Here is a 17,559-nt window from a genome sequence, read left to right on the forward strand (position 1 = left end):
TGACATGTACAGATGGTCTAAAGAATATGCTTCAGGCTTGTTACTGACCCCCCCCCCCCCCCCAAAAAAAATACACACCCACACCCTCCCTCACACACAAAAAGAGGTCTATGGACCTCATTGCCAACCTGAGTCAACTTCACTCCTTTATATTTCAAGATTTCAAAGAGATTTTTCTCAATCTATTTCTGTGAAAATTTTGATCCCCAAATAATGCTTCAAATCTTCCTCAAGGGGAAATGATTTAAATAATAAAAAAAAAAATCACTACAGATTTAACTGCATGTATCACATGCACTCCTCTTCTGGAAAAGGTGATTTTTATAACATTTTCCCCCAAAAGACATCTTTCAACTATTACATGGAAAATTTGATCTCCTTTTATATCACCTTTATTCATCTGTTTTGGCCTAGGGATGCTTCAACATTAATGTGACTCTTTACGGCTTTCCCATTCTTTATCAAATTTTAGCTCACCTAGGCTGAAAGCTCAAAATGATCTTTTCTGAACCTCCATTGTCTGGCCTCCATATCTGTATGTCTGTCCATCTATTTAATTTTTACATTTCAACTTCTCAAGTGTAGGTTCTAAATTGTTTAAATCATCAGGGGTAGGTAAGGACAGCAAAGCCTATCTTGCATGATCATAGATTCAAAGAAGATGGGGGGATAAAGCGGGAGAAGTGCCTATAGTGCGAAAAATCAAATCTCAATTATATTCATATTTTAATTCATATTTCATCTAATACTAAAGTATACTAAATGTAAAATCTCTACAATTTACAAAAATCCCACAAAGACTGAAAATATATGCCTATGAAAAAGCATACACACACTAAAAAGGAACAAAAACAATCATTTTCTCATACTTTAATAATTGTTTTTTTAATATGAGTGGGTCTTCTCTCCATTTTTTTTGAAAAATAATCCTAAAAGTTTGCAATAAAATAATATATATATTATGGTTTACAAAAACATGGAGCGAAGACCCACTCTACCTTTAAAGTACACTTTTATGACAAAACTTTCGCATAAGTCCATTAAGCCCAGAATCAACATGAACTGTGTAGCATAGTGGTTAGTTCGTTAGTCTCAAAGCAGTACGATATTTTTATTGCAAGGGTTCGAATCCCATGAATACCATCTAATATTTTTACATAAGAAAACAAATTATAAGACTTTTTTCTCTCAGAAAACTTTTTTTTCTCATAATTTCATAAGTTTCAATAATGAGAAGTTAATTTAAATACTCAATTCACATACTAAATATGATTTCTTATTTTCTGACGCTATAGGCATTCTGCCCGCCTTGTCCCCCCATGTTCTTTGCTCAAATCACACCCCAGGGATAAGATGAGGCAGCAATGGACAATCAAAGTTTTAATAAGGATTTTAAAAAGAAAATAAAATAAAAAAACTTTTCTCAAACCTTAACCCAACAGTAAGGGGTGAAGTCTCAATAGATGATCCTAGTTTTACACATAAAATTTACAGCAATTTAAAAAAAAAAAAAAAACCTCCTATAATACCCAATAACAGTAAAGCCATGATACAAAGGCACCCCTGGCAATGTAGATTGATTTTGTTCAAATCATGGCCTCTTTTTATAGGGTGGGGCCATGAAAGGCAATCAAAATTTTACACAAGAATACATGTTGAAATGAGAAAAATCTGATAAAAAAAACAAGAGGCCCAAGGGCCTTGAATCGCTCTTCTGATAAATTGTACAATCTATCACTTCTATTTGAAGCCCCTAACTCTAAATATCCCAAGATGCATGAACTGACAAAGTTTGATGATTCTTAGCCAGTTAGGACTGAAGATATTTCAGTATAGCTATAAAATACCATAAGTAGGTCACAGTGACCTACTTTTTGATTGAAACTTTCTGAGGACTCAAGATGCATTAATTAACAAAGATTGACGGTTCAAAGCCAATAAGTACCTGAAATATTCAAAAGTAGGTCAATGTGACATTCTTATGGTTGACATTCTCCAAAAACCCAAGTTGCATCAACTGACTATGTTGGATGATTCTAAGCCAATAAGTATCTGAGATAACCAAAAGTAGGTCACTATGACATACTTTTTGGTTGACATTCTCCAAAAAACCAAGATGCCTCAACTGACAATGTTTGATAATTCTAAGCCAAAAAGTACCTAAGATACTTAAATATAGCCATAAAATGTCAAAACTAGGTCAATGTGACCTACTTTTTGGTCGACATTCTCAGAAAACCCAAGTTGCATCAACTGACAAAGTTTGATAATTCTAAGCCAATAAGTTTCTGAGATACTTATAGCCATTTATAGCCATAAAATGTCAAAAGTAGGTCACCATGATCTACTTTTTGGTCGACATTTTCTGAGGACCCAAGATGCATCAACTGACAATGTTTGATGATTCTAAGCCAATAAGTACCTGAGATAATCAAAAGTAGGTCATTGTGACCTAAAATTCAAAAAGTAAGTCACAGTGACCTACTTTTAAAACCCAAGATGCCTCAACTGACAACGTTTGACAATTCTAGGCCAATAAGTACCCGGGATATTTAAATATAGCCATAAATTCAAAAATTCAAAACTAGGTCACAGTGACCTACTTTATGATAGACAGGTTCCGAAAACCCAAGTTGCATCAACTGACAAAGTTTGATGATTCTAAGCCAAAAAGTACCTACGATACTTAAATAAAGCCATAAAATGTCAAAAGTAGGTTACCGTGACCTACTTTTTGGTCGACATTTTCTGAAGACCCAAGATGCATCAACTGACAAAGTTTGATGATCATAGGTCTGAAAGTATTCAAAATATGCCTTTTAAACAATTTGAAAACAAATGCCTGCAAAATTCAAAAAGTAGGTCACAGTGACCTACTTTTTCATAAATATGTTTTAAGGCCCCAAGATGCATCAACTTACAAGATTTGGTGATTCTAAATCTCTCAGTGTCTGAAATAATGGGATTAAATGTTTTAAAAAAGATGACCCATAAAATTCAAAAAGTAGGTCACAGTGACCTACTTTAAAGTTGACCTTGTTCAAGGACCCAAGATGCCTCAACTGACAAAGTTTGATGATCATAGGCCTTAAAGTGTCCAATATATGCCACCAAATCAATTTGAAATTCAAAGCCCGTAAAATTTAAAAAGTAGGTCACCGTGACCTACTTTTGTGTTAACATGAAGTAAAGTCCTAAGATGCATCAACTTATAAGATTTGATGATCCTAGTCTTTATAGTTAGCAAAATATCAACGTTTTTATTAAGTCTAAATTTTGGTTAACTTTGAAATGACCTTGAGACCACGCCCTTTGCCCCAGGGTCATGCCTTGAACAATTTTTAATCTTCAACATATCCCGACCCTTGTATGTAAGTTTGGTGAAAATCTGCCCGCTGGTTCTGGAGGAGAAGACTTTTTAGCAACCAGTACTTTTAGTTTTATTTTCCTGATTATCTCCCCTTCTTCTAGGGTCCCAACCTTAGTTTAAGTATAAAAGGTAGCCCTTGGGCCAAGGATACCCTGTGACAAATTTGAGAATGATTGGCCAAGGGATTCTTGAGTTATGACCCATATTCTAAAAAGTTAACGCACACCACACACCGCACAAATGGCCATAACATTAGCTCTTTGAGCCTTTGGCTCAGAATCTTGAGCTAAAAAGCAGGGCCAAGTGATTCAGGTAAGCATTAACTGTAGCCATTAGTGTCATGAATCCTATTTTTTACCCAACATTAATAAACTAATAAAGATCTCAATATTACTATAGCCAAACCCTATCCCCAGGTGCTAAGATCTGAAATCTAGACTACATTTGAAATAATGCTTCCAATTTAATATGACTAACCATGACTCAGATGTTCTTAATAAGAAGACTTTTTAAAGAATTTTCCCTGTATATTCACATTAAATCTTAATCTCCTTTTCTGGCACCCTCATACCCCTGGGGCAAAGAAATGAACTCACTTGAATCTACATTAGGAACGATTCTATTTTGTTTCAAACTTTCTTGAACTTTTCTGAGGAGAATTTTGAATGCATCATCCATCAAAGGTAAGGCTTGAATTTACACTGGAATGTACCAGTACCTGCTTCATAATCCTAGTCACTAATCTGGGAAATGTAGGTCAAATCTTGATTTGGTAATGTTTATTTCTTGATGCATCACTGTGCAAGTTTGGTTAAGGTAGGACTTGAAGTTCCATTGGAATGAACTTTGACCTACCGGTAATCACTCACCTGGAAAATGTTGGCCAAATCATGCACTCAAATCACATCTGAAAGTGTCCACCATAGACCCAATTTCATTGTAAGTTTGGATCTACACAGTTTGAATAAAATGCTGGATTTACCCTAGCTTGTACAAAAATTGATATGTGGTCACTCATCCAAAAAATGTAGGAGACATTCAGCATCCAAAGCAAGTCTGTTAGTGTGCATCCTTAGATGTATTGTACATGTATGCAAGTTTGGTCAACTTAGGGCTTTTAGTTACTTTAGAATGAACCTTATCCAAAACTTGAACCTCATCACTCATCTGAAAAATGTAGGTCAGATCCAGGAGCAAGTTTGTCTGGTAGTGTGCTTTCTTTGATGTATCAAAGTTTGGTCATTATAGGGTTATAGTTTCTTGGTAATGAGGCCTGCTCCAAAAACTTTAACTTCTTTAACAGAAAATGCAGTATCTGAACCTGACTGGTACAGTGAAACAGCCTAGAAGCATATTTGTTATCTATGCATCTCTGATCAATAGAAGGCATATATTAAAGTACTTGAAAAAGAAAACTGCTCCAAAAACATAACTGCAGGAGCTGACAGTAAAGAAGTGAGCTAAAAACCCACAATTACACATCATTAGGAAACCATCAAGAAAGACAAGCTACACAAAAACACAATTTTTGACAGTTTCAACATTTATTATTAAAGCAATATTCAAGATAAAATATTCATAAATGATAAAAACATGAATTCACAACAGGCTCGCAGTTTGAGGTGTAGTCCTTTTGACAAATTGAAGTAGCTTTAACAGAGCTAATGGTGTTACACCAGGGATCCTACTGGCTGCTGCAATCTGAAATATACAATTTAAAATGTATTTAACTCAATCACACATAAAACTAAAAAATATGCAGCGTAAAAATTATCAAAGAAAGATTTTGATTGGAGAAAGCTTAAATCCCTTTGGCTCTTCTAGCAGGCCACCAATTCTCTAGGAGCACTGGTTGTCAAACAATGTGATATTCTTCCTTATAGAGTATCACTTCTGAATCATTATTTTTTGATGTGAATTTAATATGTTTGATACCAAATATTACTTTTTAAAACATATCTTTAATTTTATGTTGATAATAAATTATATTCTTTCTATTTACTGTGTAAAATTTTCTTCATAACATACCGGTAGTTAGACATAAAATTCTAATAAAAGAAAAATAAATTCCAGTAAAATTAGTACAAGTACAGTCCTTTCATTTCTTACATATATTTATTCTCAAACTTTATGTACATGTACAAAGCAAGACTATGCAGTGATCATATTCCACATGTTCATGTTATAATGTATGAAGCATTTCACAAAGTTGACCCTGATACCATAGAAACTTACAGAAGCTGGTCTGGCATCATCCAATTTTATCCTTATCTCCATAGAAATCTCATTTAATCTAAAACAGAATATTAATGAAAATTTTCACAAGACATTGCAAAATCAACAATAAACAAAAAGGTAGTAACATTCCTAAATAAAGAACAAAAAATTTTTTTTAAAAAAATTAAAAAAAAAAAGAATGAAAATCACAACAGAGTATAAAAAAATGGCTAAAATTTTAGTTCTCTCTCTCTCTCTTCAAACTTTGATGACTGACAGTAAACTGAACATGTACAATAGGACAAATGGTATTTTTGGTCCATACCCGAGGTAATCAATAGAATCTGGTAGTCGGAGTTGTTCCTCTTGCTGGAGCTCTTCTATCTGGCTCATCTGTTCTTCTATCTCCTGAGCATACAACCCTACAGGGCATGATGATATCACTTATATACTTCAAAGACTGAATAAAAGCTGAGGCAAAATTGTCTCTAAAGACTTCCTATTCCATGCCCTCCTAACCCACTTAACAGATACTGAGTATACTCTGAAGCCCATTCCATTGTCTGGTCTTGGATGAAGGCTATATCTATTGTCAAAGGAGCCAAAACCATTAAAAGTACATGCATTACCCAGCTGAATTAAATCTCATAGGTACAACAATCTTTGATTTCTCAATTTAGAGTACATATTATCTATAGTTGAAAATAAAAACTAACTGGAGGAGTAAAGATAAAACAAATTTTTAGGGAAATTCAGTATTCTATAGAAATATTTACTAATTTAATGAATCTAAAAAAAGAAAAAAATGTGCAATATATGAAAAGCAAACCTTCTGCAAAGACCTTGTGGCAAATGTGTCTATTCAACTGAAGGTCACCAAATATCTCTGGCAATGCTTTAGCGATGGATTCTACTGTAAACCCAGGAATAGATAGCAATTGGAAGGCACTGAAATGAAATGTCGTCTTTTTGAGTCTACTACTGCTAATTTTTTCTACGATTAGAACTTGTTATTTCCTTTTCTCCTTATATTTTATACATTATTTCAATATATTTTACTCAAGTATCAATATAAACTTTTTGTTCTTTGGAAAAAAGCAGCAAGAATTCCGCTGCTAATGCTTAATGGTTCCAGTATTAATTAGTGTGTCACAAGTACCACAAGACAAAGAAGATAATGGATTCTCCTTAACCTGTGGCTTTGTGGTTTTCTTTTGTAGGTCATAACTACTATAGTACATTTTGAAGGTCAAAGTCAACTGACATTGTGATCAATGGAAATGGTATGACCTTGACACATATATGTATGTCACAGGTGTAGATGCCCTATGTCAAGATATAAATCGTGTTATCTTTTGTAACAAAAAACAAATATCTTATGAGAATATATAGTAAAAGGATTCAGTCAAAATCTAAATACCCAAGTCCAGGGTTAGGGTTAACATTGAATTGGAAGTACGACCTTGAGAAAAACTAAATATTTGAAGTAAAAAGAAAGGGTTGTTTGAAATTTAATTCATATAAATTTACAATCAGTAAACCTTATGAGATGTAAAATCCCCAAAAAAGCATCTGAAAGGGACTCTGGGAGACAATAATGCACAACAAAATAAAGATTTGTAGGAAAATGAATGTGAATACATGAATGGATGCACAGAAGACACACATTTGTCTGTTTCCTGAAAACTTTACAAACATTAAAATATCACATAACCTACAACATTTGTAACAACCCTCAGTTGTCAGTATTTTACCAATAAAGCCATGGAAATGAGTACAAATTGAATACATGTACAAACTTAAGAGAGAGGCTTCCAATGACTACTATTTTTTTTATTTCCAGGTTTATTTTGATACCTTGACTGTACTTTTACCTGAATTGGTTTTGATTTGTACTGTCTGGCCGCTGTAAGAGTTTGTTCCACTGCCTCATGTATCTGACCGTGGACTTGAGTCGATCAATAACTTCGTCCACCTCTCTGTACTGCTGTACTGTGCGGATATAGCGGTGCTGGCTGACACACCCAATGTCATAACCTAAAATACATACAGACATCAGAGCAAAACTTTGATGCAATAATAAAGGTACTAAGGACATTAATCCTAAAATAATCTATGGATACTTTTTGATTGGCCCTTCGTTTGAACAAATTTGAATCCCTTTATACAAGGGTATTCTGTGCCAAGTGTGATTAAATCTGGCACAGTGGTTCTGCAGAACAAGATGAAATTAAGGAAAGTTTATGATGATGATGACAATAACAACAAGAGGTCCATGGGCCACATCGCTCACCTGAGTAACTTTGGTGATGCAGTTCACTTGAGATTTTCCTTGGCTTATATCTATTGCTAAAAATTTTAACAATTTAAGTTCTTACACTACCCCAGGATGCTTTCACATTTTCAGCTTTTTGGTCAAATGAGAAGAAGATTTGAAAAGATTTTTCTTATATATTTCTATGTAAAACTTGGATTCCCTATTGTGGACCAACCCTACCCCCGGGGATCAGGGTTTTAACAATTTAGATTCTACACTACCCAAGGATGCTTCCACATAAGTTTCAGCTTTTCTGGCCCACTGGTTCTTGAGAAGAAGATTTTTTAATGACCCCACCCTATTTTCGTCTTTTCTTGATTATCTCCCCTTGGAAGGGGACTTGGCCCCTCATTTTTACAATTTAAACTCCCCATCATCCAAGGATGCTTTGTACCAAGTTTGGTTAAAATTGGCTTTGTGGTTCTTGAGAAGAAGTTGAAAATGTGAAAAGTTTACAGACGGACGGACGGACGGACAGACTACGGACAAAATGTGATCAGAAAAGCTCACTTGAGCCTTCGGCTCAGGTGAGCTAAAAAGTAGACAGGATGTACATTTTGATCTGCTAAAGATGGAATGCCTGCATGTCTTCTACTTTCTTTATTACAATGGACTGGTAAGTACATGCAATTTTCTATTGTTTTTTTTTTATAATTAGAATCTTGTTTATTTTAAAAACACTTAAATTGAATATGAATGTCCTTGAGGAGGAAATTTCATTTGTAAGTGTGGTTCAGAAATTTTAACTTATTAAGTAAAAATTTCAAATCAATATACAATGCAACTTTGGGAATAAATTATGTCACACATGTGTTTTACCAGTTTTGAAGGCCACATATGCTCACCTGAGCAATTGGCTAGAAAAAGTATATGTCACATCAGAACTGAAAGTTTACTGGGGGGGGGGGGGGGAAACGTATGTCACACCCAGGGGTATTGAAGTGTATGTCATGATTTGAACAAACTAGAATCTACACTACCTGAGGATAAATTTCTATAAATACATGTATCACTAAGCATGGGTTTGAAGTACTTGAAAAGAAGATTTTAAAAGGTTTCCCTATAAATTCCTATGTAAAACTTTTATGCCATTTGGCCCCATACCCCCGGGGGTCATGATTGAACAAACTTGAATCTACACACCTGTGATATTCCACATGAGTTTCACTTTCCTGTGTGTTGAGGAGTCACATTTTTAAAGATTTTTCCTATATATTCCTATGAAATGATCAGCCATTTTGGTATCCTTCATGATGTCACACCTGTGAATCTACACTACCTGAGGATGATGCCACATGAGTATTGATCTTTCCTGTCACCCAGTGGTTCTTGAAGAAGTAAGATTTTTAAAGATTTTTCCTTCACATTCCTATGTAAAAATTTGATGACCATTTTGGCCACACCCCAGTGTATGTCATACCTGTGAACAAATTTGAATCTACACACCTGATGATTCCACTTGAGTTTCATCTTTCCTGGCCCAGTGTTCTTGAGAAGAAGATTTTTTAAAAATGCCATTAATTTTTCTCATTTAGATTATGTCAAAGCACGTGGCCCTTCATTTGAACAAATGTCACCCCTTCACCCAAGGTATACTTTGTGGCAAGTTTGGTCAAACCAGTGGTTCTTGAGAAGAAGATGAAAATGTGAAAAGTTTACGACACGACAACGACAACGACTACAATGACAACGACAGACAACGGACAAATTTTGATCAGAAAAGCTCACTTGAGCCTTCGGCTGAGGTGAGCAAACAACAAAGACAGACAACAAACATAATTTGATCAGGTAAGCTAACTTAAGTCCTTGGCTCAGGTAAGCAAAAAATCTGAAGAATATAAGTTCTTATTTCATATAGTAATTTTTTTTAGCAAATTATTAATTAAATTAAGACCCACACCTTTTGCTGTAAGTCTTTTGTCAGCGTTATCAGGTCTGAGGTAAAGTCTGAACTCTGAGCGACTCGTGAACATGCGATACGGTTCATTGGTTCCCTGTGTAATGAGGTCATCAATCAGAACTCCAATGTAACCCTCTGTTCGATCAACCATAAAGGGAGGCTTTCCTTGCACTTTACCAGCAGCATTGATTCCAGCTATGATGCCCTAGATAAAACAGAAGATAGGGTTAATAATAATACTTCACTTCTAACAACATGTATTGCATCGATGATTTAGATGGATGGCTATAATCCACAGACTAGCCAAAGTAGACAACTTGGAGATTTATGGTGTCATTTATAGACTAGCAGAAAATGGATTGCATGCAAAACTTATATGATATTGTTCTGTTCTCATCAGATCTAACTTTATAAACTATAAACTAAATGGTCAATCTCCTTTTCTATCCTAAGAAAGAATTTTAAACATATTTCATTGAGATTGTTATTATAGGATAAGATATTGTAAAAAGATTTTTGCAATCCTCTAATTAAACGAATTTAATCCATTTATTTTTGAAAATAAAACTTTATTTATGTCACACATGTGTTTTACCAGTTTTGAAGTGAATATCTCACCTGTATTTAAAAGTATATGTCACACCTATGTTTTGAAATGTATGTCACACCTGTGTATTGAAGTGTATGTCATACCTGTGTACCGAAGTGTATGTCACACCTGTGTATTAAAGTGTATGTCATATCTGTGTATTGAAGTGTATGTCATACCTGTGTACTGAAGTGTATGTCACACCTGTGTATTGAAGTGTATGTCATACCCGTGTATTGAAGTGTATGTCACACATGTGTATTGAAGTGTATGTCACACCTGTGTACTGAAGTGTATGTCACACCTGTGTATTGAAGTGTATGTCACACCTGTGTACTGAAGTGTATGTCACACCTGTGTACTAAAGTGTATGTCACACCTGTGTACTGAAGTGTATGTCACACCTGTGTATTGAAGTGTATGTCACACCTGTGTATTGAAGTGTATGTCACACCTGTGTATCTAAGTGTATGTCACACCTATGTATTGAAGTGTATGTCACACCTGTGTATTGAAGTGTATGTCACACCTGTGTATTGAAGTGTATGTCACACCTGTGTGTTGAAGTGTATGTCACACCTGTGTATTGAAGTGTATGTCACACTTGTGTATTGAAGTGTATGTCACACCTGTGTATTGAAGTGTATGTCATATCTGTGTATTGAAGTGTATGTCACACCTGTGTATTAAAGTGTATGTCATATCTGTGTACTGAAGTGTATGTCATACCTGTGTATTGAAGTGTATGTCACACCTGTGTATGTCACACCTGTGTATTTAAGTGTATGTCACACCTGTGTGTCTGTCACACCTATGTATTGAAGTGTATGTCACACCTGTGTATTGAAGTGTATGTCACACCTGTGTACTGAAGTGTATCTCACACCAGTGTAAAGAAGTGTATGTCACACCAGTGTATGTCACACCTGTGTATTGAAGTGTATGTCACACTTGTGTATTGAAGTGTATGTCACACCTGTGTATTGAAGTGTATGTCATATCTTTGTATTGAAGTGTATGTCACACATGTGTATTAAAGTGTATGTCATATCTGTGCATCGAAGTGTATGTCATACCTGTGTATCGAAGTGTATGTCACACCTGTGTATCGAAGTGTATGTCACACCTGTGTATTGAAGTGTATGTCATACCCATGTACTGAAGTGTATGTCACACCTGTGTATTGAAGTGTATGTCACACCTGTGTATTGAAGTGTATGTCACACCTGTGTATTGAAGTGTATGTCACACCTGTGTATTGAAGTGTATGTCACACCTGTGTATCTAAGTGTATGTCACACCTATGTATTGAAGTGTATGTCACACCTGTGTATTGAAGTGTATACCTGTGTATTGAAGTGTATGTCATACCTGTGTATCGAAGTCTATGTCACACCTGTGTATTGAAGTGTATACCTGTGTACTGAAGTGTATGTCATACCTGTGTATCTAAGTGTATGTCACACCTGTGTATTGAAGTGTATGTCACACCTGTGTATTGAAGTGTATGTCACACCTGGGTATTGAAGTGTATACCTGTGTAATGAAGTGTATGTCATATCTGTGTATCGAAGTGTATGTCACACCTGTGTATTGAAGTGTATACCTGTGTACTGAAGTGTATGTCATACCTGTGTATCTACGTGTATGTCACACCTGTGTATTGAAGTGTATGTCACACCTGTGTATTGAAGTGTATGTCACACCTGTGTATTGAAGTGTATGTCACACCTGGGTATTGAAGTGTATACCTGTGTACTGAAGTGTATGTCATACCTGTGTATCTACGTGTATGTCACACCTGTGTATTGAAGTGTATGTCACACCTGTGTATTGAAGTGTATGTCATACCTGTGTGTATCTTAGTGTATGTCATACCTGTGTATTGAAGTGTTTGTCACACCTATGTATTGAAGTGTATGTCATACCTGTGTATTGAAGTTATGTCACATCTGTGTACTGAAGTGTATACTTGTTTTCTACATTTCTGATGTCATTCTTCAGTGATTTTTTTTTTATAATGTATGTCTAACATTATGTTGAAATGTATATCTGACATAGTTAAAGTCAGACAAGTCTTACCTGTGTGATTATACTATCTGAAAAATGTCATACCTGGGCAGCTGCCTCTTCGTACCCTGTTGTTCCATTAATCTGACCAGCAAAGAAGAGGTTCTCTATTTTAATGGTTTCTAATGTAGGCCTCAGCTGTCTAGGATCCATGTAATCATATTCCACACCATAACCTTAAAAAACAAGAGATGTTTGTAAAACACTTATGCCCCCCTTTCCGAAGTAATTGGAATTTTTCTAACTCCAAGGAGCATAACTCTGTCCAAAGTGGCTTGATCGTACCCAAAATGAAACTTGACCTAGATATTCTTATGATAAATCTGTATAACAAATTTTATTTCAAAATGTGCAACCTCTGCATAGAAAATGAATGGAAACTGCAAATAATTGGAATTTTTTCAAGTACAAGGGGCATAACTCTGTCCAAAAAAAAAATCCATCTTACCCAAAACAAAACTTGACCTAGATATTCTTATGAAAAATCTTTCAATATGTGCAACCTCTGGAAAGAAAATGAACAGAAACTGATGGTGTACCAACATACAGACCAACCAACATACAGCAGCAAAGCAATATGCATTCCCTTCTTTGAAGGGGGGCATAATAGTTATAAAATGTAATCATATTCCACATCGTAACTTAAAACATCAATGATAAAATGTTATCATATTCCACACCATTGCATAAGATACAATGATAAAATATGTAATCATCTTCTACTCCAAAGCAATTTTTCCCCATCAGATTTAATGAAGACAGTCATGCTATCTTCCTATAATTACCTGGTTTAGTAAATACAGCCTTGGTAGTTACCTGGTATAGTTAAGACTACCCTCTCCAGGCTTGGGATAGCTTGTGATTAACTGGTTGATTAATTGGTTTAGGGAAGGTACAGTTACCTGGTTAAATGAAGACAAAGTTACCTGGTTTAGTGAAGATACAGTTACCTGGTTTAGTGAAGACCCATTTACCTGGTTTAGTGAAGACACATTTACCTGGTTTTATGGCATAGTGAAGACACAGCTACCAGGTTTAGTGAAGACACAGCTACCTGGTTTAGTGAAGACACAGTTACCTGGTTTAGTGAAGACAAAGTTACCTGGTTTAGTGAAGATACAGTTACCTGGTTTAGTGAAGACCCATTTACCTGGTTTAGTGAAGACACATTTACCTGGTTTTATGGCATAGTGAAGACACAGTTACCTGGTTTAGTGAAGACACAGTTACCTGGTTTAGTGAAGACACAGTTACCTGGTTTAGTGAAGACACAGTTACCTGGTTTAGTGAAGACACAGTTACCTGGTTTAGTGAAGATACAGTTACCTGGTTTAGTGAAGATGCATTTACCTGGTTTAGTGAAGACACAGTTACCTGGTTTAGTGAAGATACAGTTACCTGGTTTAGTGAAGATGCATTTACCTGGTTTAGTGGACACATTTACCTGGTTTTATGGCATAGTGAAGACACAGTTACCAGGTTTAGTGAAGACACAGTTACCTGGTTTAGTGAAGACACAGTTACCTGGTTTAGTGAAGATACAGTTACCAGGTTAAGTGAAGACACATTTACCTGGTTTAGTGAAGACACATTTACCTGGTTTTATGGCATAGTGAAGACACATTACCAGGTTTTTGAAGACACAGTTACCTGGTGAAGTGAAGACACAGTTACCAGGTTTAGTGAAGATACAGTTACCTGGTTTAGTGAAGACACATTTATCTGGTTTTACGGTTTAGTGGCGACACAGTTACCAGGTTTAGTGAAGATAGAGATACCTGGTTTACTGAAGATGCATTTACCTGGTTTAGTGGACACATTTACCTGGTTTTATGGCATAGTGAAGACACAGTTACCAGGTTTAGTGAAGACACAGTTACCTGGTTTAGTGAAGACACAGTTACCTGGTTTAGTGAAGATACAGTTACCAGGTTAAGTGAAGACACATTTACCTGGTTTAGTGAAGACACATTTACATAGTTTTATGGCATAGTGAAGACACAGTTACCAGGTTTAGTGAAGACACAGTTACCTGGTTTAGTGAAGACACAGTTACCAGGTTTAGTGAAGATACAGTTACCTGGTTTAGTGAAGACACATTTATCTGGTTTTACGGTTTAGTGGCGACACAGTTACCAGGTTTAGTGAAGATAGAGATACCTGGTTTAGTGAAGACTGCCCTCTCAAGGCCTGGGATAGCTCGTACTAGCCTCAGTTGATGCTCCTCTGGCATAGTACAGGATATCCCCTGTGGATAGATAACTTCATTGTCCAAACCTACAAAATACAAGTACAAGATGCAGTTTTCCTAATATTGTCAGTTTTTCATTTTATCTTTTATATTTTAAAAAAAATTATTACAACATAATTTAAACATACTAAAAATCCCACAAATAACAACATGGCAACATCAATTGTTGAAATCAAAATTCAATATTAAAATATAATTTACAACTTTTCAACTTTATACAGAACCATTCCGCATGATAAATTCAAGTCCAAGCTTTTTGATATCACTGAAGACTGTGTTTTTTTAAATAAAAATGGAACTCAAAAATACTTTGTCATTGGACATTTGTAAAATTATTTGGTTAGAAAACATTCTGATTGTAAACACAAGTACTCTGAAGTTGACATCAAAAAAGATGCTTGAGTTTCTGATTGACAATATCTATGTGGTTTTTGGAGACCAGGTCTTCCAACAATCTGTTGGAATTCCTATGGGTACCAATTGTGCCCCGTTATAAGCAGACCTACTTTTGTATTCATATGAAGCAGAATTTCTCCAAAATCTTGTACTTGAAAAGAAGAGTTGATGAAACAGGAATATCAGCAGTCTCGTTTAAAGTAATCATTTCCTAAGTTCTGTGGTCGATACAATGACCTTGTCAGCAATTAAAATTTATCAATAACTCAAATGCTGACTGATGTTTTCATATTAATTGTTCGTTCATTATTTACTCATCGAATTGATGATGAATTTTACGTTATTGCCCAATCATGACAAGGAGCACACAGCTGGTGTGATTGGTCAGCAGGGGATGCTCACTTCTCCATGGCACCTGATCCCCGTCTGATGTTTTGGAAGTCAGGGTTTGCTCTGCTCTTATTTTTGTATTGTTTTAATAATAGACTTTTGAGCTTGATTACTGTGCATTATCTCCATACATTTCATTATCAAATTATCAAAATATAATCATTATCATCATCAAAAAGTATTTATTCCACTTTTGTAACAGGTCTTTTTGAAATCTGATTTAAACTGTAGGAGGAGTTAAACAGATATTTCAATTTAGTAACTAGGGTCACAAGACAGTCCTCATGGTCATAATCAACTAGAAATAAGACAGTCCTCATGGTCATAATCAACTAGAAATATGTCCATAGGACATGAATGCCCCACTGAGGGTATATTAGTAATGCAACATGAAAATGTAGTAGTGTATGAACTAATTTCTTTAAAGTGAGGTCAAGTTCAAATAAAATGCCAAGGTCAAAAAATGTTGATGCAATTGAAAAGCTCTCATCAGTATGTATCAGCATATGAATTTGAAAAAAAATTATAAATGAATTATTCAAAACTGACTTAAACACAATTTGATAAAAGTAAGGTCAAGGTCAAATGAAGGTCAAGGTAAAAAATGTTGATGCATTTGAATTACTTACATCTATATGTATTAGCATATAAAGTTTGCCACTAATTTAGGAAAAGTGAGATCAAGGTCAAAGGAAAGGTGAAGGTCAAAATGTTGATGCAGTTGAATATCTCTTGTCAATTTTTATCAACATATGAAGTTTGATAAAAATATCTTGTATGATTTCTTTAAAACTGACTTAAACACAATTTGATAAAACTGAGGGTCAAGGTCAAGTGAAGGTCAAGGTAAAATTTTGATACATCTGAATTGCTTACATCGATATGTATTAGCATGTAAAGTATGACACTGATTAAGGAAAAGTGAGGTCAAGGTCAAATAAAAGGTCAAGGTCAAAATGTTGATGCAGTTGAATAGCTCTCATCAGTATGTATCAGCTAATGAAGTTTGATAAAAATATCTTGGATGGTTTCTTAAAAACTGAGCTAAACAAAAATTAAAGAAAAGTGTAGTCAAGGTCAAAGGAAAGGTCAAGGTCAAAAATAATGATGCAGTTGAATAGCTCTCTTCAGTATGTATCAGCATATGAAGTTTGATAACACTATCTTAAATGGTATCTTTAAAACTGAGCAAGACACTTATTTAAGAAAAGTGAGGTCAAGGTCAAAGGAAAGGTCAAGGTAAAAAATGGTGATGCATTTGAATAGCTCTCATCAGTATGTATCAACATGTGAAGTTTGATAACACCATCTTGAACGGTATGTTTAAAACTGAGCTAAAACTAAGTTTTAAAAAAGTGAGGTCAAGGTCAAAAGAAATGTCACGGTCAAAAATTTTGATGCAGTTGCACAGTTGTCATCAATATCTATCAGCATATGAAGTTTGATGAAAATATCTTCTATAATTTCTTTGAAACTGAGCTTTGAACTGAGTGACGGAAGGGCAGATGGAAGGACAGAAGGACAGCTAGATGGAAGGACGGACATTGCAAACACTACATGCCCAGTCCATATTCATGGGGAGGCATAAAAACAAATAAGTAAAGAATTATGTTTTTTGGTGAAGCCTTCCTGTGTACCAAGCCTTATTGAAACTGGACCAAAACTGTTGAAGAAGTACCCCCCCCCCCCCCCTACACACACAATATCACCGTCACCACATACCACCACCACAACATAGAAATCGGCATCTCCCAATAGCTAGTTACCTTCTGGTTCAAGCCATATCTGATGTTTTCTTCCTTTAAAAAGCAGCACCTTGGATTCAATGGAGGGGCAGTATCTAAAACATATGACAACATTTTGTAATTTTTGACATTTGTCTTCATTGTGAAGACATATCACTCAAACTTGCAGCATAAAAGCATAGTGTTCTTACTCTGAAATAAAGTTATATTCTCCACTATGTGTGATTACCATGTTAGTGGGAGGCTGTTCTTGACACTAATTGCAATTAGTATCCTATAAAACCAGGAATCCTTCACTGTATACCTTGGCAGTG

The 17,559-nt window shown here is 35.2% G+C and overlaps 1 protein-coding gene across 1 annotated transcript in view; it reads right to left on the reverse strand.

The window, feature by feature from the left end:
* Positions 1-4,879: 4,879 nt before the first annotated feature.
* LOC134253295 (protein MTO1 homolog, mitochondrial-like) overlaps positions 4,880-17,559 on the reverse strand; it is a 37,329-nt gene continuing 24,649 nt past the window's right edge. Inside the window, exons 8-16 of the mRNA XM_062735811.1 lie at positions 17,267-17,340; positions 14,624-14,740; positions 12,509-12,639; positions 9,805-10,009; positions 7,462-7,624; positions 6,417-6,535; positions 5,913-6,009; positions 5,606-5,663; positions 4,880-5,071 (exon numbers count right to left, since the gene is read on the reverse strand). Of these exons, the coding sequence (XP_062591795.1) occupies positions 4,970-5,071; positions 5,606-5,663; positions 5,913-6,009; positions 6,417-6,535; positions 7,462-7,624; positions 9,805-10,009; positions 12,509-12,639; positions 14,624-14,740; positions 17,267-17,340 (1,066 nt within the window). The 3' untranslated portion in view covers positions 4,880-4,969. The remainder of the gene's footprint in view (positions 5,072-5,605; positions 5,664-5,912; positions 6,010-6,416; positions 6,536-7,461; positions 7,625-9,804; positions 10,010-12,508; positions 12,640-14,623; positions 14,741-17,266; positions 17,341-17,559) is intronic.

The sequence above is a fragment of the Saccostrea cucullata genome, unplaced genomic scaffold (genome assembly GCF_032062105.1).
Source record: "Saccostrea cucullata isolate Sc308-1 unplaced genomic scaffold, CSIRO_AGI_Scuc_v1 ctg176, whole genome shotgun sequence".
NCBI lineage: Eukaryota > Metazoa > Mollusca > Bivalvia > Ostreida > Ostreidae > Saccostrea > Saccostrea cuccullata.